This window comes from Ochotona curzoniae, unplaced genomic scaffold (genome assembly GCF_017591425.1).
Source record: "Ochotona curzoniae isolate NIBS_2020 unplaced genomic scaffold, NIBS_Ocur_1.0 scaffold_274, whole genome shotgun sequence".
Taxonomy (NCBI): domain Eukaryota; kingdom Metazoa; phylum Chordata; class Mammalia; order Lagomorpha; family Ochotonidae; genus Ochotona; species Ochotona curzoniae.
Window position 1 is genome coordinate 12,258,421 of NW_024467101.1, and position 12,042 is coordinate 12,270,462.

The window sequence follows — 12,042 nt, forward strand, 5'->3', positions numbered from 1 at the left end:
TCTCTCTCTCGTTCTCTCTGTAATCCTGACTTTCCAATGAGAATAAATAAATCTTTTAAAAAGGGAGCATTCCTTCCCATGCCCTAAAACACTCCCATGGGGCTGGCCAGGCCCCATTGACACTCTGGATTCTGCATGGGGGGGGACTGCTGTCCAGTTCCCTGCTCACCCATGCTCGCCTTCCAGGCTAGGGGGCATCCCTGTGGGAGTGATCGCCGTGGAGACGCGGACCATGGAGGTGGCCATTCCGGCAGACCCTGCCAACCTGGACTCCGAGGCCAAGGTTTGGAGTGGTGGCTGCTGCTGTAGCCCACTCTGCCTGTAGGAGTGGCTCCTAGGCGGGTTAGTGGGGGGTGCACCTGTGTCTCCCTCCCCCATTCCCCCCACACAGCCTTGCATCCTCGTTGGATGATGAAGAGCCCAAGGTATCCCCCAGCCCTGTTTCTACAGCTGTGCTACTCCTCACCTGGGGGCCTGCACGCGGGGACAACAGGGACCTCTCTGAGTGCTGGGTCCCACCCCAAGATGGCTCCCCATGGGCGCCTGAGCCCTGGCTGCTCTTGCCCTGCAGGTGATCCAGCAGGCCGGCCAAGTGTGGTTCCCAGACTCAGCCTACAAAACCGCCCAGGCCATCAAGGACTTCAACCGGGAGAAACTGCCACTGATGCTCTTTGCCAACTGGAGGGGTTTCTCCGGCGGCATGAAAGGTGAGGCCACACCAGCTGGTGCAGCCTCGAGCACAGCCCCCTCCAGGTGGTAGTGTTGGGGTCTCCTGCTTGGCCCCACAGTTGTCCCCTCAGCTGCAACTCCCAGCAGCCCTGAGACTGCAGACCACTGAGGTCACATATACCCATTCTGGAGATGCACAACTGAGGGCTTGGGGCCCAGGGCCACTTCCCAGAGATGCCACAGCAGAGGGAGTGACATGGTCACCTCAGGGCTGCTCTGAGCCTCACGTGACTGCATAATTCTGCTCGGGCTTATTTACTTATTTATTTATTAAGCCACCAAGCATACTTAGAGGGCCCATGGCTTCCAGGGGTGTTGCAGAGAGAGCTGGCGTGGGAGGCAGGTGCAGCTGGTGGGGACCCCTGCTCTGTGAGCTCCACTCTCCCTACTTTATGACAGGTGTAAGAACAGAACCAGCTTGTGAGGGCCGGGGGGAGGAGCCGCCGAGCTGACCACTGGCCCACAGTGTTGCTATGGTGATGAACTGATGGTCACATCCTCATCCCAGGGGTGTGGTGCAGGGACCCTGTGGATGGCCAGGAGGGCCGCTGAGTGATTCTTGGGCACACGTCATACACACGATGTAGGCACCCAGTTCAGGCACAGCTCTCTTTCCAGTGGGACAGAGCAGGGGGTGGCACAGGATTTTATCACGCTCCTTACAGCCATGTGTAGCTTGAAACCTCTGCATGTTCATTCCACATTCTGGAATGTTCTATATACTATTTGACTGCAGGCACCTAAACCCTACAGAAAGAAAAAAGCACAGCCAGGTGGGAGGGCTGCTATGTCACCTTCAGGTGGCCCCAGGGGAAGGGACAGCGCAGTGCAGCCACACTGAGACTGTCTCCATCTCAGCTGGATCCTGGGGAGCGGGGAGCTGGCTGCTCCCTGAGGCTGTGCTCACAGATGGAAACACTGAGTGACCCGCAGAGGGCGCCAACTGTGCCCCGCGCTCTGGATGCCTTGCAGCCCAGCACACCATCCTAGGGCGGCTTTGCGCGTAGAAGGCCCTGGGCCCACAGCCTCCCACCTCACCTGTGGCTGCCTTGCCTCCCCACAGACATGTACGACCAGGTGCTCAAGTTCGGCGCCTACATTGTGGACGGCCTCAGGCAGTACCAGCAGCCCGTGTTGATCTACATCCCGCCCTATGCCGAGCTCCGCGGCGGCTCCTGGGTGGTGGTGGACCCCACCATCAATCCGCTGTGCATAGAGATGTACGCCGACAAGGAGAGCAGGTGCGTGGGCGCCCTGCACTGGCTGGGCCTTGCTGCCCTCACCCTTGCCTCCCTCTCTCGCCTGTCCCGAGTCCCCATCACCTCTGAGCCCCAGGGCTGAGGACCACAGAGGGTGTTCCAGCTTTCTCAAGACCCAGGAGACAGCCGCGAGACCGCTGCTAACTGACTCACAGTGTTGAGGCGGGTCACACATAATCGGGTTTGCTCCGCAGTGTCGTGGTTGGAGCTGGGAGATAGAAGAATTGTTTCTTCTTTTGTAACAGCAGACCCACCCACCTTCTTCTCAATGACCTGAGCTTCCAGGTGGCCAGGATGAAAAGGGGAACATGATGAGGCGTCCGTCATTAGCTCTTTACTTCCCCTCTGGTCACCAGGAAGCTCAGAGCTATCGCTGGTATTTCTCAGCAATTCCAGGCTGTCAGAAGCAGAAAAGAGGATGGGGTAGGAGTGAGCAGGTGGGAAACATGAGGGAGGTTGGTGTGGGAGGGCAGCAAGCTCTCCCTAGGCCTCTGTGAGCTTTGCGGAGACCAGGGTCCCGGCTGTCGGGGAGCGGCCATGAGACCAGCCTGAGGACCGTGACCAAGGAACAGGAGAGTTAGGCTGTTGCAAGGGAAGAAGGGGGAAATTAATGCAAAAGCCCAGAGAGGGGCAGCCACCCGCCCAGGTACACACAGCCTGTCCATGTAACAGTCGTGGTGGGGGGCCCAGCTCCCTCAGTCTCCACCAGCTGTGGCTCGCCGGGTGACCCCACCTCCTCTTTCTGTAGAGGGGGTGTCCTGGAGCCAGAAGGCACGGTGGAGATTAAGTTCCGAAAGAAAGACCTGACAAAGGCAATGAGGAGGATCGACCCGACCTATAGGAAGCTCATGGAACAGCTGGGTAAGAAGGCACAGCGGTGGCACCTGCCAGAGGCCCACTGGTGGGGGTGCCAAGGGGAAGGGGCACGGGCAGCTGGCTCCATCTGTGCAGGTTTCGGGTTGGTGGAGAACCAAGTACATTGAAAAAGAAAATACATCGTAGTGAGGAAATTAAGATATTGCAAAACCAACTATAGTTTTTGTGAGATTTGAGTAGCCACATTGCACACACACACACACACACAGGTTAGGTATTCCCTTACCCAGATGCTTGGGACCAGCCGTCTTCTGACTGTAAAGATTATTATTATTTTTTTTTAAGTTGAGGAATATTTGCATCTATACAATGAGGTGTCTTGAGGAGAGGACCCAAGCATAACCCTAGAACTGGTCTGTTTTCTGGTGCACTCCGCACCCAGGCCGCGGGTCAGTGTTGCACAGTATGTCACCAGTGAATCTGCATTCTGTGTTGGACCTGGAGGTCAGTTGCTGATTCGATGCCCAAAGAGTTTCAGATGTTGGAATTCCGGAGCCTCAGCCCGACGCAACATTAGGAATTAAGTCCTCGGCACACGCAAAGCAGAACGAGGCTGGAAGGACTGGTGGGCTGAGGTGGGGAGGCCAGAATGCAGGAGTCTCCAAGCAGATGGCAGGTTTCCACACGGCCAGCTTTGTTGGGATGACAGCTTTGGGTCACTGGGCTCCACTTGGCTTTCTCTGTAGATGTCTGGTCACTTCCTTGTGGAAGTGGCTACGCGCCTGTGCGTCACTTCCTTGTCTGTGTGATCTCACTGACTGCAGAAGTATGCTCTCCAAGTGCTTTTCCAAGTTTGGGGGGAGTGGGGCTTGACATTGTATCTTCACATTTTTGGTAGGAGTTTTCTTAAACTACTTCTGAAGATTTATTTATATTTTCATTTGAAATGCACAGTCCCAGAGAGAGAAGATCTTTCAGTCACTGGTTCACACCCCAAATGGCTGCAGTGGCTTGGGCTGGGCCAGAGCCAGAAGTTCAATCCAGTTTACTCCCACGTGGGAACTGAAGCCCACTACTTGGGCCATCGTTCTGCTTCCCCATGTGTTGTAGCAGGGAGCTGGATCTGCAGAGCAGTGGGGACTTGAGCCAGCGCTTGTATGGGATGCACTGTAGGCTGGTGGATTCACCTGTTGCAACCGCAATGCTTGCATCTTGGTAGGAGGTTTCTAGCTCACAGCCAAGGACTGGATTAAGAACCCACATCCCACATCTGCAGGCCTAGGGTGCATCCCCAGCTCCAGCTCCTGACTCAGACCTTGGGAGGCAACAGTGGGAGGCTGGAGTGAGAGCTCCGACCCCTCCCAGGCCAAACCGTGGCTCTAGCCCCCCCCCTCGCAGGCCTGTCGGCATGTTTGTCCTGGCAGGTTCAGCCCAGCTCTCCGAGCAGGACCGCAGGGACCTGGAGGGCCGGCTGAAGGCCCGCGAGGAGCTGCTGCTCCCCATCTACCACCAAGTGGCGGTGCAGTTCGCAGATCTCCATGACACGCCTGGCCGCATGCTGGAGAAGGGCGTGGTCTCCGTAAGCACCTGCAGCGGGGGTTGGGGCCAGCTTCTCCGGAAGGACTGGTATTGGGGTTCAGGGACTCCCATGCAGGCCCAGATACCCCTCCTACCCAACAAAACCCACCCTCCCGGGATTCTCTTAAATCCCCAAGATACCCAAGCAGCTAGTAAGGCTCGGACCCCATGTGCGTGTGTGCAATGCTCCGTGCGTGTGAGCCAGGTTGAGTCTGCCCCCATGCCTTGCCCTGGGGCAACCTCCTGTAGAAGTCTCTTGGCAAGAGTGCCCACTCCCCTGCCACCAGCAGAGCTCCGGTCCAGGCAGAGCCCAGCACCCGAGCAGGCCCCCCTCCCTGCTCCATGTCCATCTTAAGCAGAGCCCACCATCCCTTCCTGGGACTCAGGCCCGGCTGTGTCTGCGCAGGATGTCCTGGAGTGGAGGACCTCGCGTACCTTCCTGTACTGGCGCCTACGTCGCCTCCTCCTGGAGGACCAGGTCAAGCAGGAGATCCTGCGGGCCAGCGGCGAGCTGAGCCATGTGCACATCCAGTCCATGCTGCGCCGCTGGTTCGTGGAGACCGAGGGCCCTGTGAAGGTGCGCTTGGGGCAGGACCGAGGGCATTGGGGGCGGGGCTGATGGCATGGGGGTCCCCCCAGGGCATTGAGGGGCAGGGCCGAGGCGGAGGGTCTTGGGGAGCCGAGGCAGCCTGCTTGGTGCAGGGCCCCCAGCTCTGAGGCAGCTCCCACCTCTCGCCAGGCCTACCTATGGGACAACAATGAGGTGGTAGTGAGGTGGCTGGAGCAGCACTGGCAGGAGGAGGACGGCTTGCGCTCCACCATCCGTGAGAACATCAAGTACCTGAAACGAGACTCCGTCCTCAAGACTATCCGAAAGTGAGTGGTCCCGCACCTACCCACTCCCCCACCACCCCCTGGGTAAAGGACCCTGGATTTGACCCCAGAACGGTTTATCAAGCCCACAGGCTGCATGATGCCAAGCTCCCAGCCTGGGTCTGGGCTGGACCTCCAGGTTCCCAGCAAAGAACCTACGGCTCAATCCCCCATCCTGCCCTCCCAGCTCCCCTGGGGTTAAAGGGGCACACAACTTCTGAAGACTGTGAGGAAGGTGGGAGCAGCTCCTGGCACTTGATCTGTTTCTGGACATAGCAAAAGTTTCTGGAAAATGGAATTCAATGCTAAGTCTTCTATTGCCACACAAACTTGAAAATATGCATACTTTAAAATATAATATATATTATATATTTATATATATTTTAATATATATTTAATATATATTTATATATAAATATATAATATATATATTTTATATATTTTATATATATATATTTTTAAGTATGCATATATATATATGTATCATTGAGGTTTTTCCATGAACTTCCTAAAGACTTCTTGTTCATGGTGACATTTCCAGTGTCATAACTAACTTCTGGTTTTACTAGAAAGCCCTCACTGCGTGCCCTGAGGCCTCAGACTCCCACCCCGGGTCAGGCTTTCCCAAGGGTCTGCCCACCCCCCATTACCTCCTCCCCCGCCAGCTGTGGACTGGAAGGCAGGCAGCAGACATCCCCAAGGCTTGGGGCACCTGCCTTGTCTGTATCACATCTCCGCTGGGTGGGGCTGTGCTGCCCAGAGCCCCTCCTGCCACCCTGGGATGACCACAGCGAGACAGGAGCGGGGAGGGCTGGGCTTTGCCCTTGAGGCCGCTCCACTAAGCAGCAGCCCTCATGTGCCCTGCCCCGCAGGCTTGTTCAAGAGAACTCCGAGGTAGCCATGGACTGCATTGTGCACCTGAGCCAGCATTTGAGTCCAGCCGAGCGCGCCCAGCTGGTTCAGCTGCTGTCCACCTTGGAGAGCCCGGCCTCCACTTGACCCACCAACCCCCCAAGCCAATCCCAGGACTGCAGGCAGGAGAGCCACGCCGTTTGCAAAATCCAGCCACCCCGCTCCAACCCTCCTGGGCGTTGCTGCTAGCTAGTACTGCTGGTCCCCAGCCTACTCCCACCAGGACAAGGACCCAGGAGAGATCTCCTTCAGAGTGTCCCCTTAGGGAACAGGGGCCAGAGCACAGTGTGGCCGCAGCGCTGGATACTACAGGGAACAAACCACAGCCCCCTCCTGCTTCCTGGTGGCTGGAGTGCCGGCTACAGCTCATTTCACGGCCAGCTTGTGGCGTCTTTTACTGTTTTACTCCCAAACTGATGCCTGACAGCAGCGCTGGGTCTATTTCAGCGGAAGGAAACAGATCCTGGGGGCAACGGTGGCTTCCAGATAAGACCGGAGAGTTTTTGAGTGAAGATTCTTACTTGGATTCCCCCAGGGAAGGGAATGCCTGATTTTTCCAAGACAACAAATAGGGTGTTTTGTCCCCAAGAGCCCTAGGGAGTTGGGCTGTGGTGCGTATTAGCAGATTTTTCTGAGAAGAAAACGAAGTGAGCGAAAATGCCTGTCGGTAGATCCAGGGCCTGTGGAAGATTCTAGGGTGGGCATTGCTGCCCCACCTCCCCGTGCACACCCTCCTACGAGAGCTGGCGGCAGAGGTGCCACCATCGGCAGCTCGCTCTCGGAACGCTGCTATAGCTGGGGCTCTGCCAGCCTGTCACTTCTGCTGGCTTTCCTGCCTGCCACCTTTAATGTCCCATGCCGGGATCCAGCGCTCGTGGGGACCAAGGACAGGACTGGGAAGACCCTGCTGACAGGGGCAGGGAGGACTTTGTAACCTCACCCGACTCCTGCCACGCTCTGGTCCTCTTGCCCACTCCCACGACTGAGGACACCAGACATGAGACCTGGCGGGTGTGGGGACCACTGAGGCTGCCCAGGGATGCCTCTGCAAGCTAGGTGCGTGAGGTGGCTCTCTGGCCGGTGGTCAGCGACGGGCATCCTATACAGGGGCAAATGTGGGGGGGCAGGAGGAAGGTGAGTCCGTTGTCTAGTACCCCAGACCAAGGACTTGGGGCTGCCCTGGGAGCAGAAGTCTTTCCTTTGTGGATGGGGCTCTGTCTATGGTGGATAGTTGCTACCCCCGAGCCACAGCAGAAGAGCTGGCAGAAACACAGAATAAACTATTTTTTTTTTTGAAGGACGCATTTGGCCCTTGACTTGTCATTTGGGTCCAAAAAGGCAGCCCGAGGGCTCCCACTCTGAGCTGCTAACCTTGACCCTGCTGCGCTTGGTCAAACTGGTGGCTACAGATGCACTGAAGGCCAGCCCAAAGCCTGGAGGAGCTGACTCCGCTGCTTCCAGAATCTTCCCTCTTTGTAAGCATTGTTGAAAAGAGTCCTACGGATGCCTGGCCTGTGAAGAAGCCTCCCTGGGGGAGGTTTAATGCTGTGGCCCCCACCCTTCCCATGGGGAGTTTCCATCCCCTTGCCCTGGCCCCTGCTGCTGTCACCACCTTCTACCCCTTCAGTACGTATGAAGAAGGTGGGGCTCTGAGAGCAGAAGGTACTTGTGCAGCTTCCCACAGGGACAGCACAGGGAGGTGAGCAAACGAGGTAGGCCTCGGCTGCAGGAAGTACTCAGCCACGCACGTGCCCCAGCAGCAGGTGAGCCCACCGCAACTTGTCAGCATTGCGACCAGAACTCCTAACTTCTCGTGCTGCTTCGCTGGTCCCTCTGCGCAGGATCTTTCCTAAGCATTTCCATCTCGCCCAACAGAGTTCCTCGTTCTTCTTGATGATGATTGGCTCGCTTGGCTGTGTCCTCCCAGCGGGGACCAATCAGAATCCTTCAGGAACCAGCTGCTAGTACTAACACATAGCAAGGACCTATCCACACTAGGAAAACAAGTGAGGGAGGGAGCCGCTCCTTCCTGTGATTTTTGTTTGTTTTTGATGCTTAGATCCAACCATGCCTTAGGCCAGAGACCCAGCTCTTGGAACCTCTGCTTTTTTTAAGTGCTTGCATTAGTTGGAGCTGCGTTCTTCTCCCCAGGCAGGTTCCCATTAGCTCTGGCAGCCCCTCCGGAAGGGGGCAATGAGCCTGATTTGATTTTGTATCCCAGAGGCTCACACGGCTCTCAGTTTATTCTTAGCCACGGGCACAAAGCTCCTGCCAGCCCCCTGAGCCCACTACCATCAGCCAGCCGTGTTCCTTGCAAGACCGACTCTTCTCTCGGGTGACTTTGCAAGGAGTCACAAATTCTCTGGACACAGAGAGGCTTGGGTGCACAGCTCCTGCCGTTGTGGCCGTTTGGGAAGTGTACCAGCAGATGGAAGATCTCTCCTCTCTCTACGTCTCTCCTTCTCTTTCTCTCTGAAACTCTTTTGAATAAAAATAGGAAACAAATCTTTAAAAAAAGAAAAAGCAGGCAGCGCAAGGGGTTGAGACAACCATAACCTTTGAACTCACGAGCCCCAAACACCGTAGGAGGCTAACGGAGCGCACCTGAGAGCCCCGTCACTCCGCCCACCCAGCCCCCTCCCTCCTCCATTCTGTCTGCTGCCTTCCCAGCGGGGATGGTCAGGGAGGCGGGACCCACGGCAGGTGTGCTCGTTTGGTCCACAGCTCCCCTGGGAACCTCGTGCTGCTTCGCTGGTCCCCAGAAGCCACACAAGTCCACGGGCTCCCCTGGTCTGGGTCGGAGGAATGTTCTGGTCCCCAGCCCCTGGGGTGGCTAGATCTGAGTGAGCCACGCCAGCTGGGTGCCTCAGTCCCCAGCATGCCTGGGCTGCCTGTTTACAGCCCAGGTGGGCCTAATAGGCCTCCTCCCCAATGCCCCAAGCCCGCCCTGTGCGCAGGCGCAGTCGACCGGGTAGCCATAGTTAATCGGAACAATCCGGCAGTTACAGGGGTGTGGAAACACCAGGTTTTGGGGTCCACTGGAGTCACTAACACCCGCACCTCTCCGCCACCGAGCAGCCCACCAGGAGGGTGCTGGGGAGACTGCGGGGGTCCAAGGAGGCAGCACCCAGAGGTGAGTGGAATTGTTTCTCTCCCGTGGGGGCTCGTTCTGGAAGGTGCTGGGTGTGGGCCACAGGTTGGCGTGGGGCAAGGGCCCCTTGGGAATGGGCGTGAGGTCTAGCCTGGCCCTGGTTTGAGCGTCTGGTTTGGTCTGGTTTGGTCCTGACTTCGGGGATGAGATCCGCACAGTGCGCGCCACCAGCGCCTGCTAGCACCTCTGGGCTCAGCATGCTCCTTAAGACCGTGCATGCCTTGGCTTCCCAGAGTAGCCGCGTGTTGAGATGAACTAGGGACAGTGGAGTCGTCAAGTTGCCATGCTTTTTACCTGTTCCTTGTCTGTGCTCCCGCAGTTCTGTGACTTTCATAAAGACTCATTTATTTATGTTGGAAAGGCAGATTTCACAGAGAGGAGAGACAGAAAGATCTTCCATCTGCTGTCTTACTCCCCAGTGGCTGCAAATGGCTGGAGCTGAGCTCATCTGAATCTGGGAGCCAGGAACTTCTTCCTGGCTTCCCGTGTGGGTGCAGGGTCTCAAGGCTTTGGGTCATCCTTTACTGCTTTCCCAGGCCACAGGCAGAGGGCTGGATGGGAAGTGGAGCAGCGGATCAGTGACCATATGGGATTCTGGCACTTGCAAGGGGGAGGGCTAGCCAATGGAGCCATCGTGCAGGCCCCTCCCATACCTCTGTGACTACAGTACCCGGTGCCATGGTAGCCCTCAGGGCTACGTGCTTGGTTAGGTGCCTACAAGTCTATTGGTTTTATGTGTGTGCATGCCTGCCTGCCTGGCTGCTGACATGGACACAAAGGCAGGTGGCTGCTCCCGGTGCCTTATCTCACTGCCCCCGTACGTGAAGGAGATACAAACCCACCGGCAGCTCTGGGCTGTCCTTCGACCCATCGGGATCCAGATCTGCTTGTCTTGGCTCTGAGCACTGGACATGCGCTGTGCTAACTCAGACTCTAACACAGCCCTGGCAGTTCAGCCCCCTCCCTCTCCCGCAGTGTCAGGTGCGGCCTCCAGGGGGCACTAGAGCAGAGCGGGTCTTCCCTTGAATAGCTTCCTGAGGCCTCATTCCAGCGCAAAGCCAGCAGGGGATATGATGTCAGTCTCTCTCCCTTTTCTCTTCTCCCCCTCCCTCTCTCAAGGACTGGTTCACTCCGTACAACAGTCAGAACTGGGAACCCACCCACGTCTTCCACGTGGTCCACAGGGAATCACCTGCTGCCTCCCAAGGAGTGCATTTGCAGGGAGCTGGGCTTAAAGGCAGAACTAGGGACTTGAACCCAGGCACCCCAATATGAGTATGACAGCTTAACCACTGCACCAAACACCTGCTCTGCATCTTCACATCTGACACCACCTCTCCTGCTCCCCTTTCCTCGCCATGTCCCCTCACACATCCGCTTCACGCTCTCTTGTGGTGTCAGAGCTTGTAACATTGGCCTCTGACTCCATGGGGACCCAGCTTCCACTTCCTGTGGTCAGAGGTAAACATCAGACCCCACTGTGGGTTTCTGCTGCCTTTCCATGCAATCACCCAGCAGCTTAGGGTGCCTGCTCCTGGCTTAGCACCCCAGGAGGAGGTAGAGGAGGGCGCCCTAACCCATAACCTTTGCAGGGACCCTGGACTGGTGTGCAGTGGCCACGGCCAAGGCCACATCTGCCACTCCGTTGCTAAGGGTGGCTGTCAGCTACAGAGCTCCTGGGTCACAGGGTCCCCCCAGGAGCCCAGCCAGTGAGAACAGGTGAGCAACAGAAAGAGGACTGGCAGGACCTGGGCAGTGCAGACTCCCTCTCCCGGCCTGTGCTGCACCCCAGGGGACCCCGTTCAGGATGTGGCTGACCACAGGCATCCCTCATACATCTTTACTTGCTAGCCACATACATGCGAGTCTGGGCTCCGCACTGAGGCTGCCATACAGTGTCTGGGTGGGCTGGAGAGCTCAGCATTTTATGGGCACATCCTTTTGCTATTATCCTGGGCAGCAAGGCACCTTCTTTACTCCCCTGAGCCTCAACCTCTTCATCTGTAAAATGGGTGTAAATAACTACTAAGTCACTGCCAGTGGGCTGCTGAGAGGCTTGAGTGAGCTATCCTGGGCCTGGCACACAGCAAGTGCCATGAACTGGGACATCTCTCACTGCCTGATCCCAGAAGCCCACCCGTAGGGATGCTGCCCTGAGGTTTGGCATCCAGACCCCAGTGCCACTCTCCGCCAACCTCTCTGAGCCACAGTCAACAGCTACAGTGTCTGCCTGGGACAAGGGTGCCCAGCAAGTGTCTGGTACCAAGGGACGGTTAATTTGCCTGCTGCCCCAGTTTCTGGTGTGTCAGCTAGGAGCTCGTTGTCAGAAGACCCATTTCTACATTTCCTTGGGAAGCCTCCGTTTCCTGTACCTGTAAGCCTGCTGCTTTCACCCTTGGGGTGAGAGAAGTGAGTGACCTATTTATCCTGTAGCCCCACTCCTTGCACCCGCCCGAGTCTCAGAGCAGCCATCCAGTCTTTATTGAGAAACAGTTCATCAACGCGCACAGTCTTGGGCTGGTCCCATCATTGGGTCTTCATTAGCAGTTTGTGGACGGGGGTGTGGGTGGGTGGGAAAGAAGCCCTGCCGCACGAAGCAGGAGTCACAGCTGGACAGCTCTGGGCTTATGTCTCCAGAGGATGTATGCCCCATAAAAAGTTCTAGAACCAAGAATGCCTTTAAAAGACCCTTGGAGATGGGGATCTGAACCATTACCTCCCTGG

At 56.8% G+C, this 12,042-nt stretch overlaps 1 protein-coding gene across 3 annotated transcripts in view; it reads left to right on the forward strand.

Moving 5' to 3' along the window:
- ACACB (acetyl-CoA carboxylase beta) overlaps window positions 1-7,515 on the forward strand; it is a 76,554-nt gene extending 69,039 nt beyond the window's left edge. For all 3 annotated transcript variants that reach the window (XM_041003681.1, XM_041003680.1, XM_041003682.1), the window contains 8 exons: window positions 187-283; window positions 572-707; window positions 1,793-1,970; window positions 2,737-2,849; window positions 4,229-4,383; window positions 4,789-4,959; window positions 5,122-5,258; window positions 6,128-7,515. In XM_041003681.1, the coding sequence (XP_040859615.1) occupies window positions 187-283; window positions 572-707; window positions 1,793-1,970; window positions 2,737-2,849; window positions 4,229-4,383; window positions 4,789-4,959; window positions 5,122-5,258; window positions 6,128-6,254 (1,114 nt within the window). In that variant the 3' untranslated portion in view covers window positions 6,255-7,515. The remainder of the gene's footprint in view (window positions 1-186; window positions 284-571; window positions 708-1,792; window positions 1,971-2,736; window positions 2,850-4,228; window positions 4,384-4,788; window positions 4,960-5,121; window positions 5,259-6,127) is intronic.
- The last annotated feature ends 4,527 nt before the right edge of the window (window positions 7,516-12,042 follow it).